This window comes from Crotalus tigris, unplaced genomic scaffold (genome assembly GCF_016545835.1).
Source record: "Crotalus tigris isolate CLP2741 ecotype Arizona unplaced genomic scaffold, ASM1654583v1 scf7180000019496.3020429, whole genome shotgun sequence".
NCBI lineage: Eukaryota > Metazoa > Chordata > Lepidosauria > Squamata > Viperidae > Crotalus > Crotalus tigris.
The window spans coordinates 1,714,991-1,731,497 of record NW_024097566.1 but is presented as its reverse complement, the minus strand read 5'-3'; the positions used below and the strand labels follow the sequence as shown (position 1 = coordinate 1,731,497).

Below are 16,507 nucleotides of genomic sequence, written 5' to 3'. Positions count from 1 at the left end.
CATCCTGAGATGATACCTTTAACACTATCAAACAACATCTGCCTATCCCAGATCCTTGGGAAGGAATCGATAAGTGAATTTTTAATTCAGTCAAATTAAAATTCAGTCTAAACATCTGGATGAGGAACCATAATAATAATTTATTCAATTTATATGCCACCCAACTCCCAGACAGTCAATAGCTAATTCTAGTATAGAAGTGGAGGCTTTTTTAAAAAAAAACAAAAACACAATTATATTAAAATTATAGATAGCTGCTATGTTACTGTAAAATCTTACCTCATACTGTCCCTGTTCATGGTAAAGTTTCCCCAAGTTATAAAGGCAACTGGTAACAGAACTCTTATGAGCATGAGGATCTTTTAAGTTTTCATCAGGAATCTCTGAACACTTCAAAAATGTCTTCTTGGCTTCCTCAGCCTTGCCTTGATTCATTAAGATGATACCAGTATTTAAATAAGCAGCTAAAAAAAAAAGAAAGGGAAATGTAGCTATTGCACATTCATACACGATCCTATTATACTTGGTTATTTAAAACCAGAAAAATTAGATAGTTATAGGTTGACAGTTTCTTAAAATCTAGATTGGTCCTTCATTTTTTTAAAGTTGTTATGATTGAATTATCTTTCATTAAAGTCATAGATTATCCATTCTAATTCTACAGCAATCAAGACTTTCTTTATAAGATATTGATTTCTTTAATAATTGCCATAGGAAATAGATTGCTAATTAAAGAAAAAAATTAGTACCATCACAACAAAATATTAAAACTGGAATTTCATTATAATTAATTGAAATGTCAACCAAGGTGATTTCCTCTCTAATATTTCTTTAGAACAGCTTTGTCATAATCATAAAAAGAGGTAAAATACCCAAATTCAGTACATTTGAGAGTCAGTAGATTAAGTAGAAACAATAACTGCTCTCCAAGTGAACAAGGTAATCTTATGGTAATTGAAGACTTTTGGATCTGGGATGATGGCAGAGTAACTTAAATTGCTTTATTGCCTGAGTGTAACATTTTCAGCTCTCTCTTTCTAGAGAAGGAAATGTTAGACCCTCTCATCAATTTACATTTAAACTTGAACAAGAACCAATTAAAGATATTTAAGTACTATGTGGATGTTTCAGAAGTCACAGGCTTCAATTTTTCAAAGAGAATTTTGAGAGACTCCTCATTCACTAATGGGACTTTCACACATTAGAAGATTCCACATACAAGCATATATACAAGGGACTGAAATGATATGTAGCATGAATTTTCTGTTTCTCTACCCCTATAATCTAATATCCTGGTTTAGCTTCTGACCTCATCACTGAAAGGTTGGTAATCAGATGAAGTAAATACCAGAAGTCTTTTACCAAATTTGCTTGAAGCAGTCCAGCAACCCTGAATTGCTTCTTAAATATGTGACCCTCTCTATCAAACAGCTCACTTTCCTTACTGCCATAAATTTGAGCATATTTCAGCTTCTTTTACTCAAATCAAAATCAAACATGTTACTCTGGCAAAATGTTTGCCTAACAATAAATAAATAGTATAGAACTCTTGGATAACATCCAAGATCAACTATTTTACCATAGTACAGCATCTTCACATTACAGTAAGGATGGTCCAGGTGTTATCAAATATATTGGAACCATGTGGAAACATCTGCTCACAATTAACAGAATTAAGTACAGCTTACAGATTTTCTTTTTAACAATTTTATTTATAACACAAGACAAATGAGAAGGAACAGTGTATTTAAATATAACAAGCATACAACTTTACTTACAGGCTAAAGTAGGTCTGCTTCCAATAGCCAATTTATAATAATGCAGTGCTTCTGAAAACCTGTTGTTCTCCTGCAATAATAATCCCCTGCGTTTAGCAGAGAAATGGAGAAGACAAGAAGATAGTTGCTGAGAATAAAATGATGAAAAATGAAATATCAAGAAACATATTTACAGACAATGTAGAAAGAAAAAAAGAAAGAGTGAGCTACAGATTTTGCCATATGATTTTTTTTTAAAAAATGAGGATCATTTTGAAAGAAAGAACAATGAACAAGAATCATTTTTGTCCTCCAAAAGTAGTCAAATTATGTTATTGTAGAGTTTTACTTCCTTGAAAAGGGTCAAGAAAGGGTTCCTCTTTTGTCAAGAGAAAAAAGGAATTATACAAAGTTCACTATATTTTATTAAAAAGGTTGTTACTTAGAGAAGAGAAACTGCCACAATATGCATATGATATAGAATGAAATAGATAAGAATCACTGTCACCTTTTATGAGCTTGGTGAAAGAGACAAACTATTCCATTCTTACAAATAACTAATTTTCCAAAATTATTATTCCAGCTAGAGCTCTGAAATCTCTTTAAAGGCTTATAATTCTTGGTATAAAATCTGAAGCTACCAATTTTCAAAATAAAAGTTAATACTAGAAATTATACTAAAGAAAGAGCAGAAAGGTATGAAAAGGAAAGGAAAGGAAAGGAAAAAGATGTACCAGAAATATTTCTTTAATAAGGAAAATGTTTAGTGGTTTAATTAAGTAAAAATGGTTGACATGTTTCTTTTTTGAAGTCTATTTACATTCCAAGAGGAGTGATTAAAATATATATCAAATAAAGCTGATACAATAGTATTTATTTAAAAAGGAAAAGTGTAAGATCAGGTTGAAGCACTTGGTAATAGGAAGAGGGCATCAAATGGCTTCCATAAGTCATAGCTGTTGCTAAAATGTTGCAATGTTCTTGGAGAGAACTTCAAAGAAGACTGGTCATCCCATAGTCAGAGAAGGAACTAGGTTTTTTAACAGTAGGTAGTATAAGATCTGTTCACCACTGTGTATAAAGTATATACAATATATAAACCAGAGGTACTGTAGTTCTCAACTTACAACCATTCATTTAGTGCTCAAAGTTACGTTGGTGCTAAAAAAAGTTTCTTATGAAAAGTCCTTGCAAATACAACATCTGCAGCATCTCTTCAGTCATAAGTTCAAAGTTCAGGTGCTTGGTAACTGACACGTATTTATATCAGTTACAGTATCCCTGGGCCACGGGATTGCCATTTGCAATCTTCCCAGCCAGCTTTCAACAAGCAAAATCAATAACAGAAGTTGGATTCACTAAACAACATGATTCACTTAATAATTGTAGTGATTCTCTTAACAACGGTGATAAAAAGGTCATAAAAGGAGGTGTGACTCATTTAGAAACCACTTCATTTAGCAATGGAAGTTCTAGTTCCAATTGTAGTTGTAAGTTGAGGACTGCCTGTAATGCATTTTAATAATGCATTATTTTTATTATTTAGATGTGATTTTATATGGGAGGACAATATATGCCTTCTATCAACTGAAGGGTCAGGTATCAACTCCAGCCAGATTGTGTGGGGCATGTGAAATGTTAAAAAAAAACCCACTAGGAATAATCCCAAAAGGTGGTAAGATTGCACTGAGAAAGATTAGTTCTATTAGATTGGAAGTCATGGTCCCAAATATTCTGCTTTATTTTGACTATCCCTATTCTCCTATATGCTGCTGCTGATGTATCTATTATGTCTATAACTCATGTGGGTATATACCATATCATTCTATTGCTTCAGGGAACTTCTTGAAAATAATTATATCTGTAACTTATGTGGGCATGTAATGTACCTTCTCATTCTATTGCTCCAGGGACCTCCTTGAAAATAATTATTCTAAAACAATGTTTTGATACTTTCAAGAAAGTGCTTTAAAGTTTGCAATAATCTGGAAGATCAACAGATAACTTATTGAGCAACTTAAACTTTCAAATCTATGTGTTTATTTTCAATCTTCCATTTACTGGACTAATCAAATGAGTGAACTTAATGTAAAAGAGTATCCCTTGCAATTATCAAATATGCAAGTCAACATGGCAACAACGACATCTTAAAGTTATTTAAAGCCAGAGTTCTGGATATGATGCCATATAGTATCCAGCTGGATATCTACAAGGACACCTCTCGACTCACAAAATACCCAATCAAAATTTCTAAAATCTATAATGTTTGTCCTCCATTTGACTCTTAATGTTCTCCAAAGTATGGAATTAGGCTGCATCTCCTTTGGGGCTCATTTGAGATTTTGTTGCATTTGCAACAAACTATTCAGCAACAGTGTATATCTCAGTCTTTAAGACTAGCTACTTACAGCAGCATCAGGGAATGGACAACCTTCTATATTTTGCTCATTTGCTGATGCATACTGCAGAAATGAGCTATAGCTTCAGACCCTAGCCATAGTTCAAGGAACTGTCTTACGAGAGCCTATATTCTGTCTTTGCTGGTACTTCTCTTTCAGTCACAGTTCTATATATTAGAATTATTGGCAGTCAATCTGTTAATCATAGTAATCTAAATAATAATAGAGGAAATTAGAACTGCTGCCCCTCTAATGATAAGTTAATAGAATGGTTCAGGGTTAAGACCCAATGAAAGCCAAAGTTGGTAATAAAGGCAGAAAACTTTGGCTGGATGAAAGATAGAAAATGAAATAATAGTGACCACAAACTAACCATTGCAATTGGGGGGGGGGGGGTAAAGTGTGATAAAGATCTGCAAGACTTGCTTTTCACAAAAATAATTTTAAAAAATCACATTTTTGCAACCAAAATATCAGACAGATAAACTGAAGGCTGAACTCTGATTATTGTGAATATGTGTAATAATTTGTACACCTACTCACAGAGAAAACAATATCTATATACAGAGATACAAATATATTACATAAACTTTCTTAAATATTTCAATCTCCTCCAGCTATAGCCTTAAATTCTAATCTCATTCTAAAATGCACAAATTCCAGCAGGCAAAATATCTGTAGATTAAACTCTGCAAGTCTAGAAACATCCCAAATATTCAGGTATGAGCCAGACCCATTTTGTTCCTGGGGCAGCTACATGATCCACCAGCAGACACGATGCATTTTGCTTTTCTTTCTCCTCCAAAGAAATCTACCCAAGACTGCAATACTTCCACTAAACTTAGATACAAATCTTATTAATTTCACAAAATGAACTTTGGCTAGAGTTGTACAAAGGGCTTTTACCATATGTGACTCAGACTTTTACTGTATGTGATAAGGTCTTTACTCAGCTGATTGTTCTTTACAGCTACTTTACTCTGATAAATAATCTGAGCTATCAATCATGTTTCCTAGTTCAACTGACAACATGCTAGTGGCAAAAGCTATAGGAAATGTATGGCAGAGGTACTCCAATTTTTATCACTACAATTAAGCTCTAGGACATCTAGAGATCCAGCTAATATTTTGTAGGAGCTCGAGGTTTTCAATAACAGGTTATGTGGACTTTCTACTAATATGGTTGCTGTAGAGCAGGTAGACTCTGGCAATAGTGCAGGGTGTTCCATTGAAATGTTCAATCTGCTACTGTGACAAGTAGCATAATATGACTGGACCAAGCCCATTGATGATATTCTGTAAAATTCAGAATTCTACTGTGCAAAGGCTGTTATACTACTACTGGAGGAGATTGGCATGTTTTATGCTTTTAAAATGCTATTATTTGTTAATTCTGGCAGACAATCCAATTAATATGCTATTAAAGGATGAAAATTTAAAAGTTGAAGTTAACTATTTTATCCATAATAATTGCACGGGGCTGATATAAAATAGTGGTACTGTCAACTCTACAAACAAATTTGGCTGAAGCCATTTTCCCTTTGTTTTTGGTTCCCACAGATTTGGGAGGGGGGAATGAGTGTTTTCTAGCTTAGTCAAAACAATAAATTGTTCTGTTGGAACCAAGGTCATTGCTGGCTGCATTTTGGCAGGCTAAAGCTTCAGTTAGAAAGCCCACACAAGTAGGTAATTGGGGATTGTAATTTATGACACATTACTGGGTGGGAAGTTCAACTTTGTAACATTGTAACCTTAGGAGGGGAATTTCAATCTTGGGTTCACTTTTGATCGTGCCAATACTATGTAGCCAAATAAATATGTTCTTTAAGAAACATTTTTTGCCTTGGAGTTCTTTTTACTGGTCTCATCTATCAGAACCATGACATTAACCCGAGACTCCAATTTATTTGGGAGGACGACAAAGACTCAGGGAAAACGCCAAGATGGAAAAGAAGGGGGAATCGGCTGCAAGCTTTGGTGCTATGGCAGTAGATGGAGCGCAGGCTACCCGCCCAAGCCGAAAGTGCAGGTCCGGCCGCCGAAGTGAGACTGAAAGCCAGGGAGGCCAACTGGAGCTGTTGGTACAGCAAGAGGGAGCCTTACCTGTTGAGGAAACTTGGTGTTCAGAGACAGCTCAGCCACGGAAGAGTACCATGAAAGCTGCGGAAGCTGAGTTCCCATTGATCTCATCCCATGGATCTCACTTGCCAAAACCAAGGAAGGCAAAGCGGTTGGCCGCTTGGGATGAATCAGGGGAATGGAAGTACCTGACTTCCATCTACAGCCACTCCATCGAACGCTTAAGAGAGAAGTTTGAGGGTCTGGAGATGGGAGAAGGGGAACCAATCACCCACTAGATGCTTTCCAGTGACCGAGAGGACAAACATCTCCATGACCGTCCAATGCCACGGCAAAGCCCTAGTCCCATGGCAAGGGCTCTGGCCGCCTCCCCACTTCCTACACCAGCCCTAACTTCGAGCCCAGTTCATTGGCAGAGTCCTGGCCATCATCGATGTTACACCAGTCCTGATTGTCAGCTGCAATATGCCAGTATGAGCACCACCAACGTCCTGTCAGTCCCAACTGTCAGCGATGCCATGCCAGCCCTGATTGTCAGCGATGCTATGCCAGCCCCAGGTGTTACCAGCACCAGGTCAGCCCTGACCATTACCCACATCAAGCCAGTCCTGACTGTTACCGACTCCAGGTCAGTCCTGATCACTACTGACACCAGCACCAGCCAACCCTCATGGAGCAATGCTAAGTGGACCCCCTCACATCAAGCCCATATTTGATGGGGATCCTGAGAAGCTGTCCTCTTTCCTGAACCAGATATTCACTCACATGAATTGTAATGCCTGTGCCTACCCAGACTCAGTATGGTTGATGCAGTGGCAGTGAACCCAGAAGGGAAGGCAGCAGAGTGGATGAATTGCCTGTGTGATGAGCAATCACTAGAACTATGGGATTTCAACCTATTTATATGAGGACTGAGAATCAGATTCAAGGATGAATCTCAAGCTCTGCAGGCTGAAAAGGACATCCATGAGTTGAAGCAGAGGGGTCGATCAGTGAAAGATTACATGAGGGAGTTCCAAAGGGTGGTTGGCCAGATCAGGCAATGGCCTGAATGATCACTAGTTCACCATTTTAAAGCTGAGTGTCATGCCTCTGATGAGGAAATGGAGCTGGAACAGGACCCTATGGAGACCGAGGGAGAGATGTCCGTGACTTTAGAGGACTGTGGGGAAGAGCAGGCTGAGGCAGGCCAGGGCCCTTCAGGATTGGAACAGGGGAAGACAGAGTTCAGGCAATGAGCAAGGCCACCTCCACCTGATCCTACAACACGGAGAGTGGAGAGAAGGAGGGAACAACGCAGGCAGGCTCCATTAATCAGGAGGAGAGCATCCCACCCCACTCCACAAGGCACACCTGGGGATTGAGATTTAAGGAGATGCTGTGGGGTGGGGCATTTGTTGGGAACAAACACTGATTCATTGGAGTGGTGTGTATTGTTGCTCTTGTTCTGTGCCTTCTGTTTGGAAACCTGGAAACCTTGACTATTGGACTGTATTTTGGATTCTCTCTTTTGGAAACTGCTCAAGCAAGCTCGGATTCAAATGGACTTGTTAAGTTTATGTTTTCTTCCTTGTTATCTCTATGGCCTTGAGTATTTTTTTATGCTAATCAGCCTGTATTTGAACCTATTTTCAACCAAAGTCGGCTGAAAGGATGTGTGTGTAATCTTTTGTTGGAGGCTTGGCAGCAAACATGGGAGCATTTGGGGAAAATGGAACCATTTGAATTGCCAGCTGACTGCATTGCCTCTGTGCTGTGTCCTGGGTCATCACACTGAGATGGATCATGATTTGTTCCAATCTTGCACCTACAGGGAAATTCCTGCCTGAATGGTACCATCTAGCGATAAACTTAGACATCAAGCTGAACTACTACCAAAAACCTTCTGCACCAGGATCCAGACCAGAACAGGACTGAGTAAGATGTCAGTTTCCTTGATGGCTCTTACCTGTCATGACCACTGGAACTCCTAGACCACCTGTTGGACCTCTGATCAAGTGCTTCAGATGCAGTCAACCAGGGCACTGGGCAGCCGACTGTCCAGTCCCTTTTCCTCCACCAAAAAGTGCACCTACTGCTTCTGCAAAATCTAAGAGAGGATCCCAACCAATTTGTGAAAAATTGAATTGGGCCAGCCAAGAACAAGCCATGCAGGTCACCTCTCTTCCACAAGGGAAACCTGAGACCCCGACTGAGAGTTTGCCTCTGCCTGCTCATTGCGACAGTGACAACAAAGGAGAAGATGACCCAATGGTGAGTCAGCCTATCCCACCTTTTGCCTTCTCAGTGAATCTCTTGGTCCCTAAGATGGGAGCGCAAATGGATTTACATGTTTTGACTCTGGCTGCACCCGGTGTTTGATCAACCTCCCCACGGTGCTCAATCTAGGCATTTGTGCCAAATTATTGCCCATATCCATGAGGTTTGAACAGGCAGATGGATCCCTGATAGGCGGGGCTCCAGCCACTCACTTGATTGAACCAGTACGCCTAGAACTAGGGGAGCATTGGGAATTTATCCGTTTTGTGGTGGTCCCAAAAATGACTGAGACAGTAATTTTGGGATTAGCCTGGCTGGATAAATGGCAGCCCATGAGGACTTTAAGGCTAGAAATTGGACCTTCACCTCCTACCCCTGCCAGTGACACAAGTGAAGCCCAGAGGCAATCTCTTGAAACCCTGAAAACTGCCATAAGCTCCCCGCCTGGGATACTGCTTGTCCCAAGTAAATATCGAGACTTAGCTGAGATGTTCAGAGAAACAGAGCGTGACATCCTCTCTCCCCACAGAGCAACCAATTGTACTATTGAGATTTTGCCAGGAGCCAAACTGCCGAAGCCAAAAATGTATTCAATGACCCCCCCCCCCCGTGAGTTAAAAGAACTCAGGGAATACTTTGACAAGAACTTGGCTAGAGGGTTCGTTCAATCAGCAAAATCTCAAATAGCTGCCCCTGTGCTTTTTAAAGAAAAAAAAAAAGATGGGTCGCTGAGGCTGTGCATGGATTTTAAAGGATTAAACAGGGTCAGCATGGAGAATATGTAGCCCCTCCCTTTAATGAAAGACACGTTAGCCCATTTGGCAAAAGGAAAGTTTTTTACCAAGCTGGATCTAAGAGAGGCATACTATTGAGGGAGAGTTTAAAAAGGAGATGAGTGGAAGACAGTGTTTAACAGCCCCCTGGGAAGCTTTCAGTTCTATGTTATGCCTTTTGGGTTGCAGGGAGCCCCAGCAGTGTTTATAAAATTGATCAATCAAGTGCTACATGATCACCTGTACAAGAGGGTCTTAGTCTATCTTGATGACATCCTCATTTATACAGAGACAGAGCATACCAAAATAGTGTGCAAAGTGCTCAAAAAACTGCTGAACATAAAACTTTATGAAAAACTCTCCAAATGTGAATTCCATCAGACATGCCTGGACTACCTAGGGTATAGGATTTCCATTGAAGGCATTGAATTGGACCCAGCTAAAGTTAAAGCAATAATCAAATGGCAACCCCCATGAACCCGTAAAAACTCCAAAGTTTTTTGGGATTTGCCAATTTCTACCAGCAATTTATCCCCTCTTTTGCTGAGATCACTTTGCCAATTTCTGAACTATTAAAGATGGGGATAAATGGGGGTAAGCATGACCTTGTCAGCCCCTGCCATGATCTATAGAAAGCCAAACAACATTTGAGAACTTAAAGAGACTGTTTGCTGCTGAACCTGTTCTCAAACACCCCAACCCTGAGAAGCAGTTCATCATCCAAGCCGACACTAGTGATGTGGCTGTGGGGGCAGTTCTTTTGCAAAGAAAACAAAAGGGAGATTGCAACCCTGTGCCTACACTTCTAAGAAATTAACAGACACTGAGCGAAGGTGGACTGTTTGGGAGAAGGAAGCCTCTGCGGTGAGATGGGCCCTACTTACTTGGAACCATTTCTTCGAGGGGAGCAAGGTGCCTTTTGAAGTATGGACTGATCACAAAAATTTAGAGGCACTGAAAACTCCCTGTAAACTATCTCCCAAACAAGTTTAGTGGGCACAGTATTTTTTTTTTTATTGAAAAATTTTTAAAAACTTTTACAAAGACAGAAAAAAAACAATGACAACTACAATAAGACAAAAAAAAAACAAAAAAACAAAACGATACAACCCTCCCCCAACCCCTCCCAAATCACCCCCTCCCTCCCCCCCGAGCTTCCCAGAGCAGAATATAGGCTTAATTAAAAGAAATTAACAAAATTATAAGATAATTAAGAACAAAATATATATGAATAAAGAATTATAAACCTTAAAAAGAAAAAATATTTAAAAAAAAAAACAAAGAAAAGAAAAAAAAAGTAGAGTTTTTATACAAGTTATAAAAAAGCTAAATGGTATTTTTTCATATCCAATTTAAATTGTATAAAATTTATCCATTTTTCCCATACAGCAAAAAATTTCTCTTGCGTTTGCTCTTTTAAGAAAGCCAAAATCTTTGCCATTTCCGCCAAATAAGATACTTTAAAAAACCACTCTTGCAAAGTAGGCAAAGATTCCTTCTTCCAATATTGACCTACTAGCAGCCTTGCGGCTGTAATCAAATTCAACATCAATATAACCTCCTTAGCATCACAATCAGTAACAATACCAAGCAAAAACAATTGTGGAGTAAATTTTACCCTCTTTCTAAAAATTCTCTGAATGTTCCACCATATCTTAATCCAAAAAGCTTTTATATTTTTACACGACATCAACAATTTCAAAACCAGTCAACTCAGCCAAAATCTGTTTGTCCTGAATAGTCATATTTTTAGATAATATTTTAGTCTTATTATTATTAATTTTAAAGCCTGAAACTAGTCCATATTGACGAATCAGCTGTAATAAGTTAACTACAGAATAGGTAGGTTGAGATAAAGTAACCACCAAGTCATCTGCAAAAGCTCTTAACTTGTACTCTTTTTTATTAACTTCTATTCCTCTTATTACCTGCGATTCTCGGATTTTAATCAACAAAATTTCCAATGTTAAAACAAACAGCAAAGGTGACAGAGGACATCCCTGTCTAGTACCTTTTTCTATTGTAAAAACCTCTGACAAACCCCCATTAACAATAAGTTGTGCCGTTTGCTTTTGATATATAGCAGTAAAAGCTTGTAATATTTTCCCTCCAAAATTCATCTCCTCAATTGCTCTTAACATAAAATGCCACTTCAATTGATCAAAAGCTTTTTCAGCATCTAAAAATATCAGCCCTGCAGGGACTTGGTTGTTCTTATCTAAATATTCTAATATGTTAATAATTTGTCTAGCATTATTTTTCATGTACCTGCCAATTATAAAACCCGATTGATCCTTATGTATAAGCTGATGCACAACCTTCATAAGCCTATTAGCTAAAATTTTTGCAAAAATCTTATAATCTACATTTAAAAGAGATATAGGTCTATAATTCCTTGGTAAAGTAAGATCTTGATCCTCTTTTGGAATCAAGGATATAAAAGCACTGCGCCATGATGGAGGGATCTCTGCACCCTGCAATATATTATTAAAAAGCTCAACTAAAGGTTGAGTCACCTCTTCAACTAAAGTTTTATAATAAATAGATGTCAAGCCATCCATACCTGGCGCTTTACCTAATTTTAATTGCTTAATAACCGTCACAATCTCCTCATTGGTAATTGGTCCATTAATTTCTTGCTTCTGATCTTCTGTCAATTTAGGAAAATTAGCCTCATTTAAATATTTATTTATGTCTGAAATTTGTACATTAGTAGTCTTATATAATTTTTGATAGTAGTCTAAAAAAGATTTCTTAATCAGTTCCTTCTGATACACTAATTTACCATTATAATTTATTTTATCTATTATTCTCTGTCTCTGTTTCTTTCTTAATTGATAAGCCAACCATCTCCCTGGTTTATTGGCATTACAAAATGTATTTTGTTTCATAAACAAAAGATTAGTTGCAGATTGATCAGTCATCAGCATATTAAATTGTGCTCTTAAAAGCTTTATAGATTCCTTAATCTTTTCATCTGAAGGATTTAGAATCAAAAACTTTTCTTTTAATTTAATCTCCTCTTCCAGTTCCTTACACTTCTGGATCTGCTTTTGTCGTGGGCACAGTATTTTAATCATTTCAACTTCAGACTAAAATACATCCCAGGGGGAAAAAACTTCTTGGCAGATACCCTCTACAGACTGCCTCAGTATAAAAGCTATCGTGAACAGATCGTGAACTCCATAATTCCATTACCACAGACAATCTCTCAAATAACCCCAGGGGTCGAAAAACAAGCAAAACCACCTGAACCAATAGCTCGTTAATGAAAAAACTAGAAGAGGAATTGAAAACTGATTCCTGATTCAAAGAAAACCAGACCATGCTGACTTATCGAGATAGGTTAGTCTGGAAGTGGTCGAAACTATATTTGCCTGAGTCACTTAGAATCCAAGCACTCCAGCGCAGCCACAACATCAAACAAGCTGGCCACTTTTGATATCTAAAGACTTCATATTTAGTCCGGAGGCAGTTTTGGTGGCCGGGCTTGAAAAAAGATGTTGAAAACTATGTTAAGAGCTGTGCAACTTGTGCAATGATGAAGAAATGCCCCAGAAAGCCCCCTGGACTATTGCAATAAGTTGCAGACCCTTCCCAACCCTTCCTGGGAGAAGATTGCCATGAACTTTATCATGGAACTACCAGAAAGTAGGGGAAATACGGTAGTATGGACTGTGATTGTCCTTTTTCCAAAGTAAGCTCATTTAATTGCCTGCTCTGGTCTCTCCTCTGCCCAAAGATTAGCCAAAATATTCCTCAAACTTATCTACTGGCTCCACAGAGCACCAAAATAGATTATTTCAGACAGGGGGGTTCAGTTTACTGCTAGATTTTGGAAGGACTTCCTTAAACTGATCGGATCCACACAAGGACTATTGTCAGTTTTTCATCCATCTATGAATGGAGCAGCTGAAAATGCGAACATAATGGTGGAACAGTACATCAGATACTATGTGGAGTACCAGCAGATGAATTGCCGAAGTGGCTTACAACAAAACAGTGCATAGCAGCACTGGACTCATTCCTTTTAAAATAGCTACTGGTAGAGAGTTCATTCCCCTGCCTGAATACCCACAGGATCGTCCTGCTTCTCAAACTTTATATCAGTGGGTGGCCTTCTGGAAAACTTTTTGGGATAATGCAAAAAAGGCTTTAGTGAAAGCCTCAAAGATTTATAAAAAAACAGTCTGATAAAAAAGGGCTCCTTGAAAACCATTCTCTGTGGGCGAGAAGGTTTATCTCTCTACAAATATTTGAGACTCAAGTTGCCTAGCAAAAAATTGGGACCAAAATACCTTGGACCTTTCCCTATAGTCCGGATTATAAAGCCAGTCACAGTAAAATTAAAACTCCCTCACCTTTTGGGAAAGATCCACCCATCTTCCACTGCAGTCTATTAAAACCTTTCAGGAAGTCGTCCTTAAGACTTCCTCCTAAACAAGCACCTGATTCTCTTGTGGTAGCAGGAGAGACCCATTATGAAATAAAACATATTCTTGATTCTAAATTGTACAAAGGGAAATTACAATATTTAGTACAGTGGAAAGGATGCCCATTATCAGAGGCCACTTGGGTGAAAAGTACTGATGTAAAAGCTGAACGATTAGTGAATATTTAATGCCATTTTTTAAAAAAAGTACCAGGTAATATTCTCCTGCTTCGTTTCCTTACTTCCTCACTTTTATAATCTATTTCTCTGTCCATAATTGCATTAAAATTGCCAATTATACAAATGTTCTCATATTCCATATCAGCAATAATCTTATGCAGTTTCTTATAAAATTGTCTTTGTTTTTCATTGGGGGCATAAATTCCTACCAGGGCAACTTTTTTTTTTATTCAGGGAAATTTCAATAATCAGTATTCTACCTTCCTCATCTTGGTAGATTGGTCTTGATGGGATTCTTTCTTTAATACATATCACAATTCCTCCTTTCTTCTGCTGTGAAAGCGATACAAATTTGGTCCCTAACTTAGAGTAATTTAGTAGATCCTGATCTTGAGTCTTTATATGTGTTTCTTGTAAAATTGTTATGTCTAAGTTTTTCTTACTGAGCTTATTCAAAATTATATTTCTCTTAGTCGGGGAGTTTGGTCCATTTACATTTAATGATAATACTGTTAATATTTCTACTTTACTGCCTCTGTTTTGATCTTGTTACTCTTGTCAGTCTATCTTCCTTGAGTTCTTTGTGTCTGCTTTCATCATCATTGTAATAGTTCATTCTCATTTTTTCTCTTCTCTTCATTTCCCATTCTTTGTCTTGTAATTCTTGTGTCTTTCTATTATATCTCTCTGAATTGTTCTCTTCTCTTAACTTTCTTTCTTCTAGTTCATCTTCATTGCCTAGGTGCTGCTGGAAAAACTCTTCTGCTTTGTCAATCGAATCTAGCTTATATCTTTTTTCTTGCCAAGTCACCAGAATCCCTTCCAGCATCAGCCACCTAAAATTTATGTTTCGTCTTATTAATTTTGATGTAATATGTTGGTAGGGCCTTCTCAGATCTCTTACCCTCCTAGGGACTTGTTTAAGAACAGTTAGTTGTTTACCTCTGTATTCTATTGGGTCGTCCCTTGTTCTGTGCAAAATCTCATCCCTTATTGACTTCTTCACAAATCTAATATGTACTTCCTTGGGTAGGTTATTTCTTCTTGCGTAGTTTGTGTGGATTCTGTATGTTTCATCAATCTCACTTGCCATCTCTTCTTTCCCAGTCCCTAGGGCCCTTGCTAACAAGTCCAACATCACTTCTGGAAGGTCCTCCCCCTTCTCTTCTTTCATGTTTTGAACAAGTAAATAATGGTCTGCTTCTCAGTTTCAAGCAGGATGACGGTTTTTTCTTAATTCTTTGTTTGCTTGCGAGAGTTTTTCATTCATTTCATCTACTCTTCTTTCCTCCTTATTCATTCTATCCTCCATTTCTAATAATTTCTGTTCATTTTTCAATATCTGTTGTTGGAAACATTCACATTTTCTGTCCATTGCTCTTATCTTCTTTTTAATTTCTCCAGTATCATTCCTTATTTCACCTATTTCTTTTTTTAAATCCTCATGATTTCTCAATATAACCTCTTGCATGGATTGTAGCATTGCTTGTAGATCTTTAAGTGAGCCTGCTCTCTCCCGTGGCAGCATCTCTTGTGGTGGCAGGAGAGACCCATTATGAAATAAAATGTACTCTTGATTCTAGTTTGTACAAAGGGAAATTACAATATTTAGTAGAGTGAAAAGGATGCCCATTATCAGAGGCCACTTGGGTGTACTGATGTAAAAGCTGAAAGTTTGATACGTGCATTTTTTGATAAGCATCCTAACAAACCCCGAGGAGATTCCTAATTTTAACTCTTCTTCATTTACAGGATTTCTCTCTCTTTTTTTTTTTTAGGGGATCTGTCAATTCTACAAACGAATTTGGCTGAAGCCATTTTCCCTTTGTTTTCGGTTGCCACAGATTTGGAATGGGGGAATGAGTGTTTTTTTTTTATTAAAAATTTTTAGATTTTACAAAACAATACAATTCCCTTCCCTAACCCCCCCCAACCCTCCCCTACCCTCCCCCGACCTTCCCAGAGCTGAATACAGGCTTAATTAAAAATTTTTCAAAAAGTCTTAAAACAAATATAAACCATAAACAAGTCTAAATACGTTAATTAAACAAGTTGTAAAATAGTTAACAATAATATATGTATAAAAAAACAAAAATACGAGGAAGTACAAGAAAATAGGAAGAAAGAAAAAGAAAAGAAATAAAAAGAAAAAAAAGAAAAAAAAGTCTGGGGAATGAGTGTTTTATAGCTTAGTCAAAACAATAAATTGTTCTGTGGGAACCAAGGTCATTGCTGGCTGCATTTTGGTGGGCTAAAGCTTCTGTTAGAAAACCCCCGCAAGTAGGTAATTGGGGATTGTAATTTATGACACATTACTGGGTGGGAAGTTCAACTTTATAACATTGTAACCTTAGGAGGGGATTTCAGTCTTGGGTTCACTTTTGACCGTGCCAATACTATGTAGCCAAATAAATATGTTCTTTAAGGAAATTTTTTGTCTTGGAGTTCTTTTTACTGGTCTCATCTATCGGAACCATGACAGGTAGCTTATTTCAGATTCAAAATGATAACAGAATTAGGATACTAAAGTACAAATTATTTTTCATTTGTTCTATAATATGTATATAGAATTATTCTTTGACAACACATTCTCTTTAAAAATTTGCTTCCCATTGAAAGGTTGTATTG

The 16,507-nt window shown here is 37.6% G+C and overlaps 1 protein-coding gene across 2 annotated transcripts in view; it reads right to left on the bottom strand.

Moving 5' to 3' along the window:
• TMTC2 (transmembrane O-mannosyltransferase targeting cadherins 2) overlaps positions 1–16,507 on the bottom strand; it is a 275,980-nt gene that overhangs the window by 65,136 nt on the left and 194,337 nt on the right. For both annotated transcript variants that reach the window (XM_039362964.1, XM_039362965.1), the window contains 2 exons: positions 1,779–1,864; positions 280–464 (listed from right to left, as the gene is read on the bottom strand). In XM_039362964.1, coding sequence (XP_039218898.1) covers positions 280–464; positions 1,779–1,864 — 271 coding nt within the window. The remainder of the gene's footprint in view (positions 1–279; positions 465–1,778; positions 1,865–16,507) is intronic.